Raw genomic sequence first — 17,851 nt, forward strand, 5'->3', positions numbered from 1 at the left:
CTGGATATCACCAGTGTATCTGAAATCTATGTACGTACTTGAAAGTACTTCTAATTATAAAAGGAATACATATTAATCTCACATAGATTATTCTAAGGCTTTTGGAAATCTAAGCTGCATCTTACCTAAGGTGAGAAACTTAGATACTAAATCAATTTTGATATAAGTTAGAAATGACTACATCTGTTCTTTTCTCTACTGCTAGTTGCATCCAGGATTTGATCTTTCTGATGATTAGATTTACATGGTAACAAAACTAAACAATGACAACAGCAGAACACAGCCCCTTAATTATCTCAGGATTGTCTACCTTTTCTCTTGAGATAACAAGGTTCTATGATGTTTACTTTGTAACTTGGGGGCTTTCTCCACGGCTCCAAAACTGTAATGAGATCAGATAATTGTATAACTTAATTCTGATATAAAGAATTTAAGTTGGGGCACCTGGGTAGCTCAGTCCATTGTGTCTGACTCTTGGTTTTGGTTCAGGTCGTGATCTTGGGGTCTTGGGGTCAGGCTCTGCACTCAGTGGGGAGTCTGCCTGAGATTCTCTCTCTCTCTCCTTCCCTTTGCCCCTCCCTCTCCCCCTCCCACTTTACGTGCTCTCTCTCTCTCTCTCTCTCTCTCTCTTTTTCTCTCAAATAAATAAATCTTTGGGAAAAAAGAACTTAAAAGTCTTAAAATAATAATTTTTGAAACCCATTCTTCATAGCCTCTTGGCTTGTTCTTATGCTTAGTGATTGGCATAACATCTTTTTTTTTTTTTTTTTTTTTGAGAGAGAGAGAACGGGAGAGAGAGAGAGAGTGCACGTGTGTGCAAGTTGGGGGTGGAGGGGAAGAGGGTAAGGGAGAGAAAGAATTCTAAGCAGGCTCCACACTCAGCATAGGGCCTGATGCTGGGCTGATCTCAGGACCATGAGATCATGACCTAAGCTGAAATCAAGAGCTGGATGCTTAACTGACCGAGCCCCCCAAATGCCCTGGCATAACATTTTTTATTCCCATTCCTAATAATGATATTCTGTTAAAAACCAACACGTGTTGACCATTTTCTATATGAAAGGCAACAGTGCTGGGTACAGTGAGAGAATATAAATATGCTAACAGTGTAATACAATTCCTTTAAAGGGTTTATGGTGTAATAGGTAAGAAATGGACACAAATTGTTATATATGCCAAAAGAGGGTAAAAGCCATTAAAAGAACATAAGTGCCTGAGGAGGCCTGACAAGCTGGAATTTCACCTGGGACTTGAAGATCAGGACAATTTTGGATGGGGACATGAGGAATTAGGGAAAGATATTCCAGGTAAAAGAAATAAAACAAAAATCATCATGACTTTCATCACTTGGTCCTTTTTCTTTTCTTTTCTTTTCTTTTTTTTTTTTTTTAATTTTCTTCTGTATCCAACTTCTTCCCATGCATCTCTCTCTCTACATGGTTAACTCACATTTCTCATTTAAGACTCAGTGGAGGCCCCATCCTTCAGGAATCCTCCTCCATCCTCTAGAGTATGAATTCAGTTTGATTGGGATTAAGGAATGTCTTTCCCAAGTGTTCCCCAATTCATTAAATTAATCTCCTCCAACTTATTTTCACAAGTTAGAATCTTAGGAATCATCTTTGTTACCTTCATTTCCATACCCATATCCAATTCAACACATGTCTCACTAATTCTGTTTCCAAAGTAAAGATCAAACCAATTTTAGATAAAACATGTGGCATATACTTACAATGGACTATTACTCAGACATAAAAAGGAATGCCGTTTTAATGTTTCCTATGACGTGGTTTGACCTTGAAAACATTATGCTTAGTGAAATAAGCCAGACACAGAGGGATAAATATTGTGTGATTCCACTTATAGGAAGTACCTGTAATGGACAAAGTCCTAGAAACAGAAAGTAGAGATTACCAAGGGCTAGAAGGAAGGGCAAGTTATTGTGTAACAAGAAGAGAATTTTTGTTGGAGGTAATGAAAAAGTTTTGAATCTCTATAGTAGTAATGGTTATACACCATTGTGAGTGTATTAAATGCTCCTGAGTTGTGCACCTACCAATAGTAAAGATGACAAATATTTTATGTGTATTACACCAAAATCAAAACTTTTTAAAAAAAGTTACCTAAAATCCGTTCTCTTCAATTCTACTTCTTTGGTCCCAGCCACCACTACCTCTCATCTGGACTACTGAAATACTCAGATTTGATCTAGTCTCTGCCTATTTTTACACACTCATCCTGTTACTTTCCCCTCATTTACTTCTCTCTAGGGATATTAGACTTGTTACTATTATGAAAAAAATACAAAACTGTTTTTCTGAAACAGTTTTAAAACTTGCTATTTCCATCAGAAAGGATGAATAGCCACCATTTGCATCAACATGGATGGAACTGGAGGGGATTATGCTAAGTGAAATAAGTCAAGCACAGAAAGACAATTATCATATGGTTTCACTCATATGTGGAACATAAGGAATAGCATGGAGGACCACAGGGTAAGGAAGGGAAAACTGAATGGGAAGAAATCAGAGATGGGGACAAACCATGAGAGACTCTGGACTCAGGGAAACAAACTGAGGATTACAGAAAGGAGGGTATTAAGGAGGGCACATGTGGTGATGAGCACTAGGTGTTACATGCAACTATTGAATCATTGAACACTACATCAAAAACTAATGATGTACTATATCTTGGCTAATTGAATATAATAATAATAATAATAAAACCTTGGTATTTCCTTTTGGAATGTGCTTTTCTCTGCCTCTCAGCTCACTTGACTCTTTCTTATAACTCATGTTTCAGCTGAAATGTCCTCTCCTTCTTAAAGAATTTTTTGCTGACCTACCGCATCAATGTGTTCTTCCCTTCTGTCCCAAGCTTTACTGTATATCATAGAGCTCTACTTATTTATTGCAATGATCTCAATCTGTAGCTTTTCTTCTTACCAATGTATTTTGATTGAGCAATTGGGTAGGTGGTGATGCCATCACCTAAGATGGGAGAAGATAGGAAAAACCATGTTTGAAGCACAATTAAGTTGGAAAGTTAGATAAACGAGAGGAAACATAAAGTTCACTAGCAAATGTATGAATCTGGAGTCAAAGAGCAAAAGATGGACCCGAGATGCAAACATAAGAATTATTAGGCTATTAGTGATATTTAAGGCCATGAGAATGAACGAAATAATTCAGGGAAAAATTGAAGATTCAGAGGAAGAAGCATCCTTGAACTAGGTCTTGAAGATATTTAGAGATTCTATAAAGTAGAATTCAACAAATGAGACAAAGAAGTAACTAATAAGGAAGAAGAAAAACCAGGACTCTGTGGTTTGACATAGGCCTAGAATGGAAATGTGTCAAGGAAGGAGTGGTCATTTGTGTTGTACAACACTATAAATTCAAGTAAGGTGAACATAGTGAGGTTTACACTGGGTCAGGCATCATGAAGATTGTTGGGGACCTTGATTAGAGCACTTTCAGTGGAACACCATCATCTAAATGGGGTGGAGAGACTAAGACCAATGGATTAAACAGTAAATTGGAAGGACGTGAGAAAGTGGAAGACTGTGTGGAGTTGTTTACCTTAGAATAAGAGTAGGAAAAAGGTACTGAGTGATGAGAAATCGGAGAAAGTTTTTGCAGAGATGTGAGATACCAACATGTTCCTATGCAGATAGGAATGAGCTGGAAAAGAGGAGTATGTGATGCAAGTGTGAAGTAGGGTAAATAAGTGACATACATAGGAAGGTGAGAACCACGGGATCAGGAGCACTAGTAGGAGGATAGAACCCTGAACAGGAGGAGGAACACTTTTTCCACTGATAACAAAAAGCAATCAGGAGAACACATGTGACAATATGAAGCAAGAATTTTGATTTGGCAGTGGAAAGATGAGAGAGTCCCCATTTGACGGCCTGTATATTCTCAGTGAATTATAGGTGAGGTCATCAGCTAGGTGTAAGTGTGGAGGAGGGGAGTGAAGTTTGAGAAGAGATAAGAGGTTAGAGAATAGTTGTCTTGGAGAGTGAGAAGCAGCCTTCTGGAAAAAAATCTCAGCTGTTTGGCTGGGCAAAGTTAAATGCTCATCTGAGGTCTGTAATCATGCAAAGTAAAACCAATCAGGCAGGTTTTGTTACTTTGTTGGCAGGAGTAAAGAACAGAGATAGAGGTTTTGTCCTGCAAGGGATGGAAAGAGGGAATATGAGTGTGTAAAAGGAAGTTTTAAGAAATAAATCTAGAAAGATAAGGTGAGGCCAGTTTATAGAGGGCTCTGAGTGTTGGCTAAAAAAAATGAATTTTATTTCACAGTCAATGGGAAGCCGTTGAAATATTTCTGACTATGAAAATGATATTACCCAAACTCTACTTCTGCATAATTTATCTTCCTTTAATATAAAGCACTGAGATGGTTGAAAAAAGAAACAAGACCATTTGTGAAGAACCAGGGATTAGATAATCATGATTTAAATGGAAGTAGCCACAGTTGACTTGAGCCAGACCACTGAAGGTTAAATTTCTAAGAGATCTTGGTATCTATGGGAACCAGACCAACTTGATGGGAGCATCAGGCCACAGGGGAGAGAATCCTAATGTCTGGGCTAGGATTAGGCAGGATATTACCTAAATATCTGTCTGGAATCTGCCTGGATATTATCTAAATAAATGTCTGGAAGCAGATATACATCAAGGGCTATATTACTCAGTCACTAAATGAGTGAGAACACAAGATGTCACCTGGAGTATTGAAACCAAATAAATCTTCATAAAATTGTTGACCAGTGACAAACCAGAGTACGTCAGGAAGAGTTCAGAAATTGGTATGCACGATGAGCAGGGTTAGCGTGGCTCAAGGCATAGGCTATGGCCAACACAAGACTGCTGGTACTGGTCCAAAGTGCTAAGTAGGTCAGGGAGACCAGCCAGTTTTAAGAGTAGATATAAAGGATTTGGGAACTAATGGTCAGTTCAGTTTTACAGGATTGGCCAATGTAATGACAAACCTCTGACTTGAACCATGAGTGTCAGATTTTAAGCCATCTAAATATATGTACATGATATTGGTAATAGTTGAAATAGTAAAGTGAAAAGTCACAAAATAACACAGTTGGAGATAGGTCAGAATCAACTTGTTATGATACAGTGCAGCAGAATCAGTAGTAGTTCAACTCAAACCCAGGATTTGATCATCTACTTCAACCTGGGAGCTGGGAGCTGTGCTAGCAGCTCCATGGGTATCACTGGCAATCTGAAAATATAATTTGTTCCCTGGTAAATCTGCCACGTGGGTTGGTTTCGAATTTTTAATTTAATAAGCAAACTCATTCCATCACCTAGCAATTCATAAACATATTAAGCAATAGAACACCAGGACCCAGTAAGTTTTATTCAGTATCCATTCATCCAACACTTCATGACCTTCAAGCATCAGGCACTGCGCTAGGCTGTGGATACAAAGAAAAATAAGACACCATCACTTGTTTCTCTTTAAGAAACCTCCACTCTATTGGTAATAAAAGAAAGAATAAGCTTGTAAGAGATGTTATGACTTTGGTGTACGCAAGATTTATTGGTTACATAACTCATGGGAAGGCTAGGGTGTGGGTGGGGAGATGGTAGTGGTGGTGGAAATAGTTGCAAAAGAGATTCTGAAAAAGGATCAGAAGACAAAGGGGGCAAGGGTAGGGATTGAGAGAGAAAAGGTTATGGCATCTTAGAAGGAGGAAGTGGCTAATGCAAAGCCTTCAGGTACCAAGCAGAATGGTACTTTGGGGGAAAATTCCTAGTAGTTGCATATGGATGTCGTATTTCAATTAGGTTTGAATTTTGCTCATTTCATGTAGATTTTATTTCTCTGGCATAATCTTTTTATTATGTTTTCTTCCCTCTTGTGATTTGAAGTTCAATCAAGATCTTTTTTACTCTTGTTTAACTTTCGTAAGCACCAAATAGTGTTTAATATAATGGATGCATGTAATAACTCCAGGAATAATATAAATAAAATTCCACCAAAATAGAAATACACATGTGAAACCAGTCATTAAGAAAGGGTAAGAGTATTTATTACTTTAAATTAGCCCAAAGGAAAGCTGATGTAATTGAGGCAATAAAAGACTGTAGATCTATCACTTTTCTTTGGGAATGTTTTCAAAGGACCAAAGCCTTTTTATATAACATAAATAAGAGTGTTCATCAGCATGTGCTCATGGGGAAGGAAAAAAGAAAACCTCAAACCAGTTTCCACTTCCTTAAGAATTTATTCTGAACTGAATTCTTAGCATCTTGGTACTGCTTTATTGACAAATAAATTAAGGTACTTTATTTCGCTTGCCAATATTCCCACATATACATCGTTGTTTAGAGCCCACAGCTTCTGCTAAATAATTTACTTCCCTTTTGCTTTAGATCAAAAGCAACTTCAAAAGAAGGACATCTTTTCTCAAATTCAATTACTGACTCTTGGGACTTATATGGAAAAGTTATGATTATGAAAAAGAAAAGATCAGCCGGTTGCATCTGGAAATGTTTATAGCATTAAGATAGATGGATTATATAAGGTCTGGTTCTAATATTTTCTTATGAGATAATTAATGAAAGATAAGCCCTAAGTCTTACTTTAAGAGTAGGCAGCTCTGTGTTTCCCTCAATGTCTCCTGACATTCTCCTGGATTTGTGGTGTTAATTACATTCCACTTTCTCTTCTAAGACCCCAGGACTCTTAGCTGCTAAGGTCCACAAGTAAAATCCATTAGATAAATGTGGCATTTCCACTATCTCATGAAATCCTTTTTAAACTCTTAGTGATAATATATCTGGGATTCTGTAGCACAGTCCTGATTTCAAATAGTTTTTTTTTTAAGATTTTATTTATTTATTTGAGAGAGAGAGTGCACAGGAGCGTGAGTGGGAGAAGGCATGGCAGAGGGAGAGGGACAAGCAGACTCCCCGCTGAGCAGGGAGCCCGAAGCGATGTGGGGGCAATCCCAGGACCCCAGGATCATGACCTGAGCTGAAGGCAGACACTTAACAGACTGAGCCACCCAGGCGCACCTCCTGATTTCAAGTGGTTTTGAGTATGAATGTTAATTTATATGCTAGATCTTATGTCAGTATCTTGATTTTTAGTTCTAGTAATATGATTTTTCTAGATATGTGACATATTAAAACTTCAAAATGAAAATTATATTTTAAAAGAGTTCTCCTTTTAAAACTCCAGGTAATCTTTGAAAGAGAGTAAGCAAAATTTATATGTGGATTAACATTATATTTAACTTTAAATGAAAATGAATAGCATCTGGTTGTGGCGGACTCTTTTATCAAATAGGTTGTTGACCTATTGAGATCAGCTTAGAGGATGAGACTTTTACTTGAAGTCAAAATCCTCTTATATCCTCAGCGTGATAAAAATTTTATTACCTATTACCTTATAAATTTAGGACTATAAGAGTGAAGGTAATGTTAGGATTCTATACAACTAAGAAGGTTTTATCCTATTGACCTGAGTCTTATAAATGCTTTTTCTGACTTTGAGGACTCAGAATTTATAATTCTTGTTTTTGTCCATTCATGAAACATACATTTTCCTCTCTACCATCTGTCTTGTATCCCTTTATTTCCATGGCCTCAGAAATTTCACCTTTTGGAATTATAATTCATCAGTTTATAAGAATTCAAGATCAGTTTGTGACTGAGGACTCTTCCCACCTTTGCCAGCCAAGTGCTAGTCAAAATCCCCTAGAATGGGAACAGAGCTCTTTCCTTACACACTAGGGATAGCCAATGAAAAAATGGGCCCTTGGACCATGTCTAGACCATCTCTGTAGAGCAGATGTTTTAACAGTGGGCCTAGGTGGAGATGAGAGCTTGGTGTGGCAGGACTTCCAGGTCTTACTGGAAAAGCAGCTATAATTTCTGGGATTAAGGAAAGCATTTATAGAAGAGCAAGAACGTTTTCCTATCTTACAGGCACTGATTATTATGCCAGCATAATTAATACACTTCTCCTGGATCCAATTGCATATTAAACAAATCAGTAATAATGTTCCTCTTACATTCACTCTTGATTTCTTCTTAATCACGTGTTTTTTGTCCAACATCAAATTGTGGCTTTATTTGATTGAGAATGTAGAAGCATAGAAGGATAATCTGGTCCAGGCAGTGTATCTTTAAAAACAAATATTCTTATAGACCACCACAATGTGCATAGGGGTATATATCTAATATATATATACAAGAATATGTATCTAATACTATCCTACTACCAGAAATAAATCCTGTGCCTTCAAACAAAAAGCACCCATTTGTCCAGTGGAATCTTGTTCTGTGCATCCTTTCTCAATTTGATGAGCTCAAGCCCCCGAAAGTATCCACTCATTCCTCCAAATTTGTTCATATGACCAACGTAGCTATTCTCTACTTGAACCTCCTATCAGGACACTTAGAGTCATTAAATGAAATAATATTGAGGTTTCTGGGGAATGCAAGAGAGAACGTCATTCACTTTTCCGATTTGGGCACCGAGATGTTTGTACCAGGAAAAGCTACACTGGTGTTCCAGCTGGCTGACAACTGTTTGCAACCCCAAATTCTCCAGTTCATCTTATGTTGACAAACGTCCGTCTGCTGATGTTTGACAAAGGAGTGTTCAACTGTTTCTCTGCAAATCGCCTGCCTTCTCAGCTCTAATCTGGGTTGTTTAACAGCATTGCCAAACATCACATGTTCTTCTGGTGATCATAGCAGTCTCCATGGCTAAGTTAAGTAGGAGATCTTTGAAATTGATCAAGCTCCAATTCCCATGTGCCTTGTTTGACATTAGCTGGTTCTTGCCCTTTTATCCAACTTCTCTGGATCCAGAAGCCAGGAGACGTAAAAAAAAAAAAAATTCCTAAGGGATGGACAGAAGGAAGGGACAGCATTTCCTGATAATACTATAATTCCAAAATTAGTCTTGCAAACAAAGGAGGGAGGAGACCTTGAGATCATTGAATTCCCACAGCTGGTATAGCTAGCAAAGGTCCAAATTTTGGACCCCTACCAAAAATTTCAGAATGGATCTTCTTACTCTTTGTTAATTACAAAATAAATAGATTTCCAGGCCTTTTGCAAAGGAAGGGCCTAAATGTGCAGTCTGAAATTGAAAGTAGATAAATTTTGTGCTTTCCTGACAAGATACAACTGATTTTCAACTCATGGGTATCTTCTCCAAGTTTAAAAGGTTTCATTAAAGTAGATTAAAGAGGACAGTGAGAGGTATTCTTTGTTTTCTGTCCAGAAAGTTTTCCCATTTTCTTTTTTCTGATTACATTTCCCAGTCCTTGACCTCTGGCACATGACACAGGTGTTGTCTATGATAACATCCCACAACCTTGGCCACAGCGATTGATCCATGGGTTAGAATGTGATACAAATAGGGTCGATCAAATTCCTTCTGTGAGATCCTGAATATATTCTATGAGAAAGAAGTTCTATTCCCTGGAGTTGGGTATAAATTAAAGTTCTTTGGTTGCAAGTATTATAAGCCAATGTGGACTACTTAAAAAAAAAAAGAGTTAATTAGAAGGAGAGTAAGATAGCTAGTCACAAGGCTTCCCTTGGGTCAAGGGGGAAGGGACATTGTGATGAACAATCCCATAGGACTTCAGAGACTGGGAGAGGAACACTTCCCCCACAGAAAATCATGCTTCTGCTACGGAAGAAAGAGGGAAGTGGTTCTGAGCAGGCAGAAGCAGATGTTCACTGTAGACCAAGGCAGCGAGGCTGTCCTTCCTGATCCATGCCTGCAGTCGCTCAAGTAGAGCCAGTAGCAAAGAGGAGCCAAATGAGCCGTCCAGGAGCCCTGCGTTTCAGGCTTTATCGTTCTTTTCTGCTTAAACTAGTTTCATTTTGGTTTTTGTCACTGGCAACCCACAAAGTCCTGAGCAACACCTAGTTTTCACATGAGTGATTTTCAGGCCTAGAGGTTTCTAGAATGTCCTTTTGAAAATTAGAATTGCCCTAAATTTGCACACAGTGAATAAGTAATATTTCTTGGGATCTTCATGAATTACATCCGTAAGCTTTGCAGGGACTCCTGGAACAGTTGCTTATCCTTGAAGGACACTTCCGAAATCAGACTTTGGCAATGGGGTTCTATTTCAAGAAGCTGCTCTATTTCAGAAAGACTTGGGTGGACTAAAGAAGAGACAAATTGACAGGCAATCCCTGAATAAGACCTAGAGATTATAAAGATAAATATAAACTACTTCTACAGGGTAAATATTGAAACTCCTCAGGAACTTATACTTAGCACATATTGAAGTTACCACTCCTACATTCTCTCATTGTCCCTGTTTTTAATTACTGGTGTTTATTGGTCTACATGTAAAATATCCCACCTTGGAATAGCTTCTGTTATTTGAGGATTCAATAGGAGTGCTTAAAAGAAAATCCTTTTCTGCAGATGTTGGGATAATAATGTGTATGTCTGAGGGAGGAAATCTCCACTTTTTGTTTTCCTAAGTTCTTGTCACCTTCTTTCCAAGGCAGTCACACCCTTAGCAGTGGTAGGGAAGTACAGGTTGTCTGTTTACGCTTTGACCAACCATCAGACCAAAGCCCACGCAGCCTGATAAAATGGGTGGTGAACAGTGCATTTTGATAAGGTCCTAGCATTTGAAACAGATCCCAGGGCCTTCCTTGATACTTTCTTTGAAAACTCTGGTAAGATAAATATCTGTTCAGTGGTGAAAGAATGGTTGCATGTAGAACTATTGATCAAGTAATTGGTTCTTGGTCTGAGGAAGAACAGCCTTTCGAAGAGCTAGGCTGAGAGAAAGTCAAGAGCACAGGATGGCATTGTTGAAAAAACCTAGACACAAATGGACAGCTACACAAGATTGGCCTTACTCCAGTAAAAGGAATATGACCTCTCTCTAAATGCTTAGAGCTCTATCAAGTCAAGATTTTACTTGGGCCCAAAGCACTCTCATTAAAATACACTTAAACTTGACAGGGTGTTAGTCATTACATCCTAATGAGGATCGTTTTTCCCCAGTTGAGATAAAATTCACATAACATAAAATACACCATGTTAACCACCTTAAAGTGTACAATTCATTCATTTTCCTATATTAACAATGTTGTGCAACCACTGTCACTGTTTAATTCCAGAATGTTCTTACCACCCTCAAATCCCAGTTGTTTTTGTTTTTGTTTTTAACACTTAGCTGCAATAGGAGCTTTGATCCTGGGGAAGTTTGTAGGAAGACAGAGAAAAAGAGGGCTGAGTCCCTGGGGTGGACATCCTGATAAAACAAACTCTTGAAAATATTGATCACAGTTGGCTCTGGGATGTTGACAAGGAGATAAATCTCTCTCTCTCTCTCTCTCTCTCTTAACAATATAGAACAGCAATAGTCTAATTCTTAAAATCAGTAGTATTTAAAAACCATCTTGTGCCCCTAAAAATCACTGAAGTGTCAATCTTTGTCCATGCCTCCCTGAAAATAATGGCTGTCTCTACTCAGACAGAGTCCTGGATAAGCTCGCCCTGGGATGTACGTGCACTAACCGAGAGTATCTTCTTAACAGGAGTAAAACCAAGTGACCTAATAGCAAGTGACCTAATGCTCATGTACCAACAAGACTTAGTCACGAATGTCTTTTGCAAAGTAACTTTGTCCTCTCAAGCCAAAAGAAGCAAAGATAGGTTTTGAAATTTAACCTTAGGTTCCTGCATACTAAGGTTTACCAAAAGGTGACTCTGAAGGGGTACAATAGGCATTTCACTGAATTATGCTAGTAAATAAAGCCATAAGCACTTCAGGTGCGGCTGTGGAAATGACGAAAGGAGTCTGCCTTGGGCTGTGATTATTTGCACCAAGCAAAATCAACAAACAATACTCAGGCTGTAAGTAAGTTTCCTGCTGTGCCAGTTTTATAATAAAGGTGTTTTTCTTTTCAGTTAAACTTTCCATTGACTTATATCATTTATTTCCTTGGAGGTAATTTAAGTACATAGCCAGTGAAGTAGTTTACTGTGTTTTATGTAAAAAGAAAAAGTTTGGTAGCTCACTGCTTCATCAGTGTGAATATGCTTAAAGGTACTTCTATGTTCTGCAACATTCCTCTGATTAGAAGAGCTGAATAGCAACCTAATATATATATAGACTGACTTAGAAAATGAACCAAATAAGGGAAAAAATGCACATTTGGGTAAAAAATATTCTAATTTATTTGGAAATATCTTAATCTGCTTGTTAGGACTATAGGCAACAATCTGTAACTATAACAGAGAAGTAGCTTTATGTTAATCCAGGTAACATGTCATTTAGAATAAAAACTTTTTTTTTTTCCCCTCTTGCAATTTCAATTGTTACAATAAGGCACCATGATGTCACCTGATGGAGGCTGGAAGGGAATTCCTTTCCCAAAGTGGTTCACTCTCCATTTTAATGGGGTCTGAAATTATACCACTGGACATTTATTTCTTGGAATCATGAAGGTCTTTTGTTCATCAAGAAGAATCTATTTAAAAGGTGCAAATACTCATGGATGGGTGACTCATTACACATATTATATTTTAACTTGATCATTAGTTGAGAGTGTTTTGGACATGTTGGTTTTGTCCCTCACTCTTCCTTTCTAGTAATGGGTTATCTCTTCCTTTAAGGAAGTGCTTCTCTCCAATCCAGCCCTGTGCTTCTGGTGGGAGCTGCCAGTCAGAACATTTATCTTTTCCACCCTGATTTCCCTCTACCCCGCCACCCAGTGGCAGGTACATGACTGAAGCTTGTCCAACCGTAGTTCCCCACCCCTGGCCACAGACTGGTTCATGTCCTCGCATGGGTACGCAACCCAAGCCAGGACAGAGTGCTTTATTGTACTTTTTCTAACTGGAGTTGGTGGAAAAAATGCTTTCTTTTCTCTCTGGAGGAAAGATGAGAACAGCCCATAGGTGCTTATGACCATATTTCTGGTCTCTTCTGACATCCTACTTGAGAGAATGAAGTCTCAATGAAGAGAGAAGTAGAGATGAGAGACACAGAGTGTTCTGATGGTATCTGAGACTCTGTATCCATTGGACTATATGGCTAATGACATGCCCTTTCTTAGTTTGTTTACACTTGTGCCAATAAATTATCCTTTTTCCTTAAGCTATTATGTATGACTGGGACATCTGTCATTTGCAAACAGAGGTCTGAGAACTGAAAACAAACATTTTATAAAAGGACACAAGATAACTAGGGGAGGGGTATTGTTCCGCTCTAGGAATGTGTGTGGGAGGTGGGTCAATCCTAAATGTTGTGTGGCTAAATAGAGGTCATTATGTGTTAAAGTTACCAACATCTTTGCAGACTTTACTTTCAAGTGTATTAAGAGGTAGGACAAGGTGACCAAAGTCTCTGAGAATGAAAGCTAATATGACTCTGGGGCCAAAAGTGCTTTGACATTCTCTTGGGCTATTGAATTCAGGTTGAGGAGCATGGGAGCGATGGGAGAGCAAAAAAGTGCAAATATTTGATTTAAGTCAGTCCACTGACTCAATTTTTCCACCAAATAAGAGAAACAACATATAGGTCCAAAAGGAGTCACTGTTTTCATCCATAATTGACCTTGGAATACCTGTCTTTATTTAAATTTATATCTGCTCATAATACATTAGGGTTTTGTATTTTTTTCCTGTACTGCTAGCTTTTTTTTTTTTTAACAGAAATAAAGAGACAAAATGGACAAAGGTGGGATTTCATGTTTTCTACCCTCCCCCAAACCATTAGAGTCCTGGTACCTCTGTGTTATTTTAATTTTGACCTGCTAAAATATCAAAGGGACAGAACTATTATTAGACAGCAAACGATATTTTTGTCAACAATGAGAATTATATATTTTGCAATAAGATCTTTTTTCACTAGATTCAAAATACAGTTGAGAAGTTGAAAGCTTCTCTCAGGTGAACTGGAGAACTTTCTCCAATGTGATGTCCAATCATTATTAGCTTCTTGTGATGCAACTAACTTGAAATCTGGCTATCATGCCCTAGAATAAACACCTTTAAATGGATTAGATCCTTGAATGGATTTTATTCTGTAAGTTTTCATGGTGGTAAAAGCAAATTCGTAAGCTATCATGATGTTCTGCGGAAAGAGAAAAACAAACTGACCTTTAGCATGTGTTTCAAGATGACTGTGTTACATGCCATTTCAACCCTGGGAAAGTGCTATTCAGAATAGAAAATTAAAACCAAACTCATTTTAAAGGTTCACCGCGTGGCCAGGATGCTGAATGTGTCTCCCTTTCCGAAGCCACCACATTGCCTACTTTCTCCTCCTCCATTTATTTCCACGGTCCTCCTCTTTTTCCAGAATTATTTATGAGTAATACAGGAAGCCAGAGTAAGAATAATGGCATGTTTCTGGCTTTACAGGAGCGCCACACACAAGAGGAAGACATTTATCCGGGGAACCACGGTTCTCCAAGAGATTCCCCAGGCAGAACGAGGCTGGATATCGCTGCCGGAGGGCAGAGACGAAGAGCCTTCTGCGTCGGAGGTGCGCAGGCGCACTGGGTAGGGCAAGTGGCTGGCTGGAGGCTCACTGCCCGGGTGTTGCTCACACTTGTCTAACCTGGGGCAAAGTAATCAACATCCCTAAGCCTCCGCTTATTCTTCTGGAATCCATAAATGTACTTACTTCAGAGGTTATTCTGAGAATTAAATACATGTGAAATGCTCAGCAAAATGCCTGGCACGTACTATTAAATGCTAACTGGTATCATTCCTGATGACCACAGTCGGAGGGGTTTTCCTCCCCCGATGCATGTTTTTGGTCCCTGAGAGAAGACTTGTTCAAAACTCCAAACCATAGTGGCCATTACAGTTTTTTGGAACCACCCAGATTTCATCCTGACCCAGCCTTCCCTGCTTGTTTCTGGCCCATTCATTCGTTGGTGGTTCAAAGACTCACTTTTTCACTTCCCTGTGCCTGCCCGAGCATACAAGCCTGTCTACACTTGAAGACAAACTCCTCTCCTTGCTCCATTCCAGAGCTTCATCCCTCAGGTCTTTCTTAGACGCTCCCCTTCCCTCACTGCCACCCAGCTTTTGTGCAAAGACACTTATCACATCTGTTAAGTCCAGCTCTTCAACTTCACAGACTTTTCCTCCAAGGAACCCCTTGTTCATTCTCTACCTTACGTGCAGTGAAAGTGAACCCAGCCTGGAATCAGTAATTTGTGTCATGTCCGCTGTTCACGCGGAATGGAGGTCAGGCCAGGCCAGGCCACCATGCTGCTGGGCCAGGATGCTGCCTGGCGCTGTGGCCCTCTTTTTGATCTGTGGCCAATAAAACTATATACCTCACACAAGACTGAGGACCGGTGTGCGACTGTCACATGGTAATACTGACCTCTAGGGGCTGGCTTCCCTTCGCATAGAGTCCTTATCTTCTCATTGAGTTCCAGGACTGTGATGGCAGCCTCTTGCTTAGCTGTTGCCAAATCAGTTTGCAGCTTTTTCAGCTTCCTTTTGTGCTTTAGTTTCTTGAAAAAATAAGAGTCTCCGTCACTAGAGACAGATGCATCAAAGGAATAAAAAGAACAAATGAAGTCTGAACAAACATGGCCTTTGAAGCCCAGCTTCGGTGAACTGCTCCCTGTTTATCTAGCTTCAGTCCTTTTTGAGGTCTATGAAACAGAGTGCATGTGCTCCTGTCAGAGTGTTCCAATGCCCAGCGACAAAAGCCACTCTCTACATCAGAGTATCTTTTACCCTCTTGAAGGTCTTAATCTGCATCTGAACCTTGTATTTCAGTTGCTTATAATAGAGGCAATTAGAGAGCAACTCTACTTGGCTGTTGGTATTTGACCACTGAGGTGCCAATGCCTAAAACTTCCTGATATTTTTTCAGTCTGTAAGTAAACTCACATGAAATAGCCTGTTTCAGAGAGCCTTGCTTCTGTGTCATTTTCTACCCTAATACCATAAAGGTTTGCATTCCTATAAACTCTGAAGAGTGTGATGCTACCACGAAGGGCTGACATTTACAGATATTTGCTGTGGTATCTACGTAGGGAAAGTGGTCAGGGGTACAAATCGTTAAGCAATAGAAGACAGGAATTGCTTGCTATAAAATAATCTGATTTATGACACCTAAGCCTTTGAAAGAACTACTTTAGGAAGTTGTTACCTAACCAAAGGATTCACCTGGAGACTGTATGACTAGAAAGCGCCTTTTATGGATTTCAAAATGAAATTGATTTGTCAGAATTAGATTTATCTGTCACTGCGGAAAAACTGTGTTGTGGAAAGTGTTGTATTTACACTTGAGGTGTTGTTGCTTTTCCACTGAAGAGCTCACTTTGCCAAGTCTTCGTGAACTGGTAATTAGGAAGCCCAGAATATAAATGACTAACATTTCTTATCAGACATAAATCTTGAGATAGGGAAAATAATGGTTTTTGTACATCAGGGGAAACTTCAGGTAGCAGGGAATCACTTCCCTTTTTTTTTTTTTTTTTTTTTTTGGAGAGTAAAGCCAGTAAAATCAGTTCATCAAAGATGGGATTAGATAGACATAGACCACGCATTTTAAAGACAGTTTGTCTTTTCAGACCAAAGCACGGTTAGGATTTCACGAAAGCTGAATTAATGGTATACATGTGGCTAAAAGGGAATGTGTTTTTCAAATGAGAATAGTAGTCATGGAAATTCTTTAACGGGAGTTGGAGGGGTAGAATCTGGATGGTTCAGCAGCACAGCCCCGGTGAGAAGTGTTCTGATCCACAACATGAGTTTCTCGTCTGTTAGGCAGTTCCCTTAGAGTGTAGTTAGTATTCACGTATTCATTTTATCTTTGTACTAATTATGAAGCACCCCTTCGGTGTCAGGCATGGTGCTGGCCAGCTGTTGAAACATTAATCCTGATAAGGCTCCATGCCATTAAGACCTTCTTACTATTTCCTTTCCTCTGAGTCTCTGTTCACCAAAACCCATTTGACCCGTCCTATAGATTAGTTCAGAGAGAGACTGAGCTCATCAAGAAATACCTGGGCCTGGGTATTTGATAGCTACGTGTATTTCCTATAGTAAGTTACTAGGTTGGCACGCTCGTCGATACCTCCCCCTCTTATAAGTTGGTTTGCGCCAGCTCGTTCACGATGACCTCTGTGAGGCCTCTTGTGGTCTTCAGCATCCTTTCCTGATGCTACTTCAAGACTGTCCGGTGTTCAGATTTTTCACACTTTGTTTTTACCATTTAGAACCTTGGGGCTAGAAAGTGGGAGGAATGATACAGAAATGAGGAAATGAGGGCAAGAGTGGCAAAGGGATTTAGAAGAGAGTGCTAATTAAAAGTATCAGAAAAAACCCGATAACGATAAGGGTGTGCAAACGGACGCATGAGGGTTAAGTGTGTGGATGAATGCACCTTACATGGACATACGTAAAAAATTAAGATGCGGTGATGGATGGAAAGAGATACTGATAGGTGATGAATGGAAGATAGCAAAATGGTAATTGTGTCTCGTTATTAAGTATATGGGTGTTTACTATAAAATTCTTTCAACTTTTCTGTGTTTGAAATTTTTTATAATGAAATATTGAGAGGAATAAGAAGGAAAGTTTGTGTTTCCTCACATTGCTTTCCTCTTAATTCTTAATAGATGGTATTCACATTCTTTTCAGAATGTATCACAGTGATTCATATGCAGATCAGTACTTTTCTGGAAACTTTTCTCAAAGTAGGCATTGACAGTAAATAAACAAAAGCAAAAACTAAAAGCAACTTGGAGAGATTTGGTGAGGTGGCCATTGGAGCTAGTGTGCTGTCACTTTATCAAGCTACATTTCTGTTTTGACAGGATGACTTGATGGATAGAGT

At 39.0% G+C, this 17,851-nt stretch overlaps 1 protein-coding gene across 1 annotated transcript in view; it reads right to left on the reverse strand.

Moving 5' to 3' along the window:
* The window catches only part of CCDC192 (coiled-coil domain containing 192), a 189,141-nt gene that overhangs the window by 44,275 nt on the left and 127,015 nt on the right, over positions 1–17,851 (reverse strand). Inside the window, exon 5 of the mRNA XM_040622707.1 lies at positions 15,380–15,512. Within this exon, the coding sequence (XP_040478641.1) occupies positions 15,380–15,512 (133 nt within the window). The remainder of the gene's footprint in view (positions 1–15,379; positions 15,513–17,851) is intronic.

Source organism: Ursus maritimus, unplaced genomic scaffold, assembly GCF_017311325.1.
Source record: "Ursus maritimus isolate PB19 unplaced genomic scaffold, ASM1731132v1 scaffold_5, whole genome shotgun sequence".
Taxonomy (NCBI): domain Eukaryota; kingdom Metazoa; phylum Chordata; class Mammalia; order Carnivora; family Ursidae; genus Ursus; species Ursus maritimus.